General features: G+C 31.1%; 1 protein-coding gene across 1 annotated transcript; it reads left to right on the forward strand.

Annotated features, from left to right (window-relative positions):
• The first annotated feature begins 441 nt into the window (after positions 1-441).
• LOC108474770 (alkane hydroxylase MAH1-like) lies at positions 442-2432 on the forward strand. Its single transcript, XM_017776784.2, has one exon. The coding sequence runs from the start codon at positions 668-670 to the stop codon at positions 2189-2191; it is 1524 nt and encodes a 507-aa protein (XP_017632273.1). The 5' UTR covers positions 442-667; the 3' UTR covers positions 2192-2432.
• The last annotated feature ends 4446 nt before the right edge of the window (positions 2433-6878 follow it).

The following is a 6878-nucleotide window of genomic DNA, read 5'->3' on the forward strand; positions in this document are numbered from 1 at the left end:
TGTGTCAAGCGACACCGATGAGCACTGTAACAAACAATCCATTTTTAAAAAATATTTTATCTTCCCATTTAGGTAATTAATTAATTTTGTTAATATTATTTTATAATAAAAACCTTAAATTTAAATTGTTTTCACTTTACATTTAAATTCATGTTGTGCTGCATTCATTTTGTTTTAAATTAAATTTGTTCCATACTTGCTTCACAATAATCGTATTATTTAATTTTCAAATTTTAAATTTAAATTCTTTCTATCAAAATACAATATATCCTACTACTATATCTCTCTTAATTTATCTCCTAACTTAAACTCTGAAAAATCACTGACAGTTTGAAAGCTACGTATCTGTTTCTCTCATGAATGGCAGGAATTCTTTTAAATTATACCAATAGACTTATCTTTTAGATAGCCATGGTAAATGGAACTTAAAAGTTGAAACCGTCCACGTGTTTTTATTTACTTATTTTGGTTACAATTATTGTATGCATATCTTCTTCTTTTTTCATAAATTATAAATCGGTCAATCGTTGACATATACAAAGCATTGTTTTGCCCATCCCTAGTAGGAATATAATCTTCTGTGTTATATCTGTGGAAGTGGAACCATCACCAGTCAAGATAACATCAGAAGCTGTACGTATCCCGGTGCTTGTTTTCTGGCAATTTCATGGCATTGGTCAGTGTTTTTGAAGCTGTCTTGGCTCTCATTTGCTTTCTGTTCCTCTGCTGCTTGAGAAATAAGAATCGATCTCCAAAGAGCTTTCCAATTGTTGGGATGCTGCCTGAGCTTATCCTTAACATTCATCGGATTCACGATTGGTGTACTGAGACATTTGAGAGATGCCACTATACTTTTCTTTTCAATGGTCCTTGGTTTGCTAAGATGAACATCGTTGGGACCTGTGATCCTACCAATGTTCACTACATAATGAGTTCCAACTTTAACAACTTCCCCAAAGGACCTGAATTCAAGCAGCTTTTCGACGTCTTGGGAGACGGGATTTTCAATACCGACATGGATTTGTGGAGAAAACAGAGGATGGTTGCTCAAGAATTCATGAGAAATCAGTCGTTTCACAAATTTTTGTTGAGGACTACCCGAGATAAGGTGGAAAAAGGGCTTATTCATGTCATTGACTATGTTGCCAAACAAGGCTTGGTGGTCAATTTAGAAGATGTATTCCAAAGGTTTACGTTTGATACTACGTGCATCTTGGTCACTGGCTACGATCCTAAATGTCTCTCCCTCGAATTCCCTGAAGTTCCTTTCTCTAAAGCCTTGGATGATGTTGAGGAAGCCATATTTTATCGGCATGTCAGGCCACAGAGCTTTATTAAGTTGCAGAGGTGGTTGAAAATGGGACAAGAACAAAAATATAGAAAGGCATGGGAAGTTCTTGACGATATTATGACTAAATATATATGCCAGAAGAGGAAAGAACTGGATACAACGACGAAAGGGTTGGTCTCACAAAATGGTGAAGACGGTGTGGATCTCTTAACATCATACATAACTGAAGAAAAACCAACAGGTTTGAAATGTGATGATAAGTTCTTGAGAGATACCATTTTGAACATGATGCTTGCAGGGAGGGACAGCACCAGCTCTGCTCTTACTTGGTTCATTTGGTTGGTCTCGAGGCATCCGATAGTGGAAAACAAGATCATAGAAGAGCTTCAATCAAAACTACCTGCCGAGGAAACCAAAAAGAGGCGGCTATTCAATGCTGAGGAGGTAAAGGATTTGGTTTATCTACACGGAGCATTATGCGAGGCATTAAGGTTATATCCACCGGTACCATTCCAGCACAAGGAACCTCTCAAACCAGACATACTTCCAAGTGGGCATCCAGTTCATCCAACCATGAAAATATTGTTTAGTTTGTACGCAATGGGAAGGATAAAGTCTTTCTGGGGTGAAGATTGCCTTGAATTCAAACCTGAAAGATGGATTAACGAGAGAGGAAGGATTAAACATGAGCCGTCATACAAGTTCATGTCATTCAATGCAGGGCCAAGGACATGTTTAGGGAAGGATGTGGCTTTCCTTCAAATGAAAGCCGTTGCATCTGCTATAATTTACAACTATCGTATTCATGTATCAGAAGAAACTCCAGTTGTTCCGGCAGTATCCATTATCCTGCACACCAAGAATGGATTGATGGCTAGGATCTCCACCAGATGGGATTAAATGCATCACAACTTGCGTGAAAGTTGAAATCCTATTATATTATCATCTAAATCCTGGGCTTGTTAGTTTTAAGAAGTAATATGTATTTTTCGTCTTTTTCTGCTCTGAACGTGTGAATATGATTAAAGATTGTTGTGTAATTTAATGCGATGAAAAGCATGTAAATAGGATAAACTCGGCTGTTTCCGCTATCCAATTGAAACATTAATCAAAATCCACCACCAAAGGATCATTGTTCGAATTGAGATTTATTGCCACTTGTATGAATGGAAATACTGATAATTAGATACATAATTGATAGGAATGGCGATGATGACAGAAGCCTACACTGCTTATGGGCCAAGCCTCGAATGGAAACAAAATGGATAAGTCCCCGTGTCAATCAATCGAAGAGATGTAGATAAGATTAGATCAGATCCCCACTGATCAGAAACTCGAGACGAGACTAGTATCACTGCGCTACCCATAAACTCGTCTCTCGTTATCATTAGACGTCCATTGTCTTCTTTCGTATTTTTCAAGTGAGTGACAGAGAGGAAGCCAAAGCTCCTCAAATTATACTTTTATTTTAAATTAGTCTCAGAATATTTTAATTACATTTCAAACTTTTCATCTTATCTTAATTAGGTGATTCTATTATTAAAATTATTAATTTAATTTTTAAATGATAAGAAAAATCATATATGATATAATTTAAAATAATATTTTTAAATGAATTGTAATCATTCTCTCTCATTTTTATTTTAAATTATATAACATAATATTAATGTATCATTCAAAGTTTTAATAACAAAATAATCTAATTAATATAACAATAATTTTAAAAAATCGTAATTGTGCAATTATTTTCTTTTAATGAAAGGGTACAACTAGCCTTGGAGCAGTTATAGACTTTTGATATGTGGGAGGCCACATAGATGATTGCGGAAAAATTTTACTTATAAAAGAAATTTAATTTGTACGAAATGACCACCAAAAATAAAAAAAATTGTTCATCAAAATTTAAAAAATAATTATTTTATAAATGAATTGTTTTATAAAAATAAATTATTATTTTTCATTAAATTTCAAAAAATTAATTATTTTATTTTATTTCAACCTTCATCACTTTTTTTCAAAATTTTTATTCTCTCATACAATTTATAATTTTTATAATATAATTGATTAATTTTTCAATATCTTTAAGTAGGCCTCTCTAATTTGGTAATAACTTTTTCAAGTTTTATTGATGAATTGTAGCTTGTGTTGTGAATGATTGAGATTTTTACGTTAGATCTATTTTTATTTATCAAATGATTTTGAAATATTGATTTTATATGAGATTTTTAATATCTTGAGTGAGTAATAATTTTAGAGGTTGATTAATACAAATATTTGAAGAAATTAAGATTGATTATCTTTATAGTCATGAATTTCTTGAAAATTTATTCAAAATTTAGCCTTTTATTTAGAAAATGTTTTCAATAGTGTTATTATTGTGAATATTGTATTTGTGTTCATATTGTGTGACATATTACATTTTCATGACACTAAAAAGTATTTAAATGATTTTTATTTTTATGAAAGAAAATTACTAGTATGTTGGCTTCTTGAAAATCTTTAAGTGTTTAATACTTAGATTTATTTATTTAAAATATTGAATTAAAATGTAAATTATTTTAGATGATAGTCTTCTATTAAAGTAGAGAGAGAAAAATAAGAGGGAGTGAAAATTAAACTCAGTATACAAACCAATTAGAAAAAAAAGTTTAAATAGTTAAGTTGAGTTGAGTTTTAAAACAAAAACTTTCCGGTTGATCCACAATTAAGAAACAAAATTACATATCATCATCTAAATGATACAAACAATCTATAAGTGAAATATTTTTCAAAAACTGCTTTATCAACCTCACAATAACAAATTTTCTAAAAAAAAAAAATAATTGTTGATTAATATTATACATTAGTTTAGACGATCTTTATAATCATTTCAAAATTTTATCACACAATTTAAATTTTCTCGTTCCGTCCATGCTTATTCACACTTTTAGTGAAGTGAACCAGTGACTGCAGCTTATCCTTGTATTTTCTGTTATGTACTGCTATCTAATATATGATGATCTGAAACTTTATATATTGTTGTGGGACGATGCAATTTGTTTCAAAGTGGAATGGGTGAATTGTGAAGATTTTAACGTCAACTTCCTAATGGCATTGTCAATGTGGCTCATGGGTTGATTATTGATTCAATTATGCATGATAAGATTGCTGGATGGCTGACTTCAGTGCTGAGACAATTTTGTTTTGTTTTGTTTCCTTTTTATTTATTTGGCTATGTACTGTGATTTTGGGATGTATTTTTGGATTTGATGTTGTTGAGCTTGAAAGATTTGTGTTGTTAGAAGGAGTTTATCCTCTGCTTCTCCAGCTTTTGGGCTAGTTGGACCTTCGGGTTCTTTTATAATAAACTAGGATTATTCAGGGTATAAAACAATTAATTAAATAATTATTTATAAGTTGTAATAATATTTATATTAAAGTAATTATAAAAATTAAATTTATGATAATTTATTAGGATAGGGCACAACTTATAATTGGCGAGGATCAACTCTTTTAAATATAAAGTTTAAAAATGTTAAAATATATCTTGTATGAAATAATAACTAAAGCTTTTATCAAAACATATGTTTTATAAAGGATCGAACCATTTTACTTCATCTCCATCTTTATATTGTAAAAAAAAAGTGTGAAATATTTATTAGATTAGATAAGAATTCTAAACAACATTAATTAAATAAATGTTTGTACCAACACCTTTCTAATAAATCATTTTAAGAAAAAAATTTAAAAATGAGAGAATTGACATTCATTTGAGATTAAAATAATCTAACCATATATTATATTGTATATATAATTTATAAATGTAACATCCCTAACACCTTTAAGATTAGAACAGTGTCATTTCAAATTTGTATGTTTTAAAAATTTTAAAGTAAATAAAATAGAAATTACTAATGTTAGTGGAAAAGGTAGTGGATACCATAGGAAATCAAAAAGACTTTTGAATTAAGAGAAAATAATTTAAAATATTGACTAAATTGTAAAAATATGAAAGTTAAAAATAAGAAATAATTAGATTAGATGAATGCAAAAATAGGAAGGATTAAAAGTGTAATTTAATCAATAATTAGGCTTAAACCTTTCAGTTCAAGTCTTTTCTCTAGAATAAAAGTATTGGCAGTAACAATATCATATAATTTTAACGTATACAAATAAAATCACTTCAAAAATCATAATTCGATAAACTTTAACCAAATTCTCAAGAAGCAACATTTTTATAAAACTTCACTTAATTAAGAAGATACTTTGTTACAGATTCATATATAAAACAAAATGACACGCCACCCCCAAAGATCATATGCATATTACAAAGCTAATACAGTCGAAGCTCACTATGGAGGTCGCTCTTTCTGCTTGAGTCCTTTCTACAAGATTATGACGAAGTATCACCTGGAAAAGGGGAAAAGAAAAAAAATAGGGTAGGCTCAAAAGAACTTAGTGAGTTCAAGAAAAGAAAAGACATAACCCTTAGATGAATTTACAGAAACACAAATAATACCACAACTGTATATATATACATTAAAACCAACACATCACTATCCTATATGCCTTGGCAGTTGGGCGGATACACTTACACTATTAGCATATACTTAATCATGACGAATAGCATTTCTAGGTGAACTCTAACTTCGGGTCAATTCTAATTTTAGGTGTATACTCTCTTCCTTAATATTGGGTAGTTACTTTCATCCTTACACCAAAGAGAACTTTAATCTTAATAGACCTAACACTTCCCAACCAAAAACAATCTTTTCTAACACATATCTTTGCATTCCAGATATCTCATTAGGCTAAATCACATAAGCCTTCATTTGGGTGGATGCTATACGCCAAAGATCAATACTTAACAAATACACTATGTTTCTAACACAGTAAACATGAAACAAAACTTACCACTTAACATTCAACATTTTCTTTCTATCATCAATGATACATAACATTTAACACATACAAAGTCATATTAACTTACTCTTTAAAATTCATAACATATATTGTAACGCCCCAAATTTGGGCCTAGAAGTATTGGGCCTTGAGTGTGGGTCCGTAAGGAGGTTGTATATAAGCAGTTCACTGTGCAAGGAAATGACACAATTAAATGTCTGCTTTGGTGGTTTATGGCCATGAGAAGTGTTGGAGAAATCTTGGGTTCAAACTTGTGCTTTAGCAAAAATTTTCGTTTTAAATGAATAAAACCCTGGGTGCTTGGATGAAGGCCTTTTAAATTATTGTGGTAAATAAATGACGCAAGAAAGTATGTCGTCTAGTGGTTGTGGCGTCATTAAGGTTGTAAGGGAGCCTGGGTTCAAGTCTTGGCTCTTGCAATATATTTTGGTTTTTCTTTTAAAGGAATCTGGACGTTAGCACATATGCCTTATAATTAATTGAGGGTAAAATATGACACAGAAAGAGCCTGTGGTGGAGTGGCAAGGTGGCGTGTTGTGTAATTGTGAGTTCTAAGGTTCAAGTCTTGGGATGCACAATGGGGTATTTATTTTGCTATTTGAGCTATGTAGGAGGTGGAGTTGGACTGAAACTCTGTGGTTGAAGTGGTCATAAAAAAAATAAGGAATTTTCCTAATGGTTGAAA

Source organism: Gossypium arboreum, chromosome 11 (genome assembly GCF_025698485.1).
Source record: "Gossypium arboreum isolate Shixiya-1 chromosome 11, ASM2569848v2, whole genome shotgun sequence".
Taxonomy (NCBI): Eukaryota; Viridiplantae; Streptophyta; class Magnoliopsida; order Malvales; family Malvaceae; genus Gossypium; species Gossypium arboreum.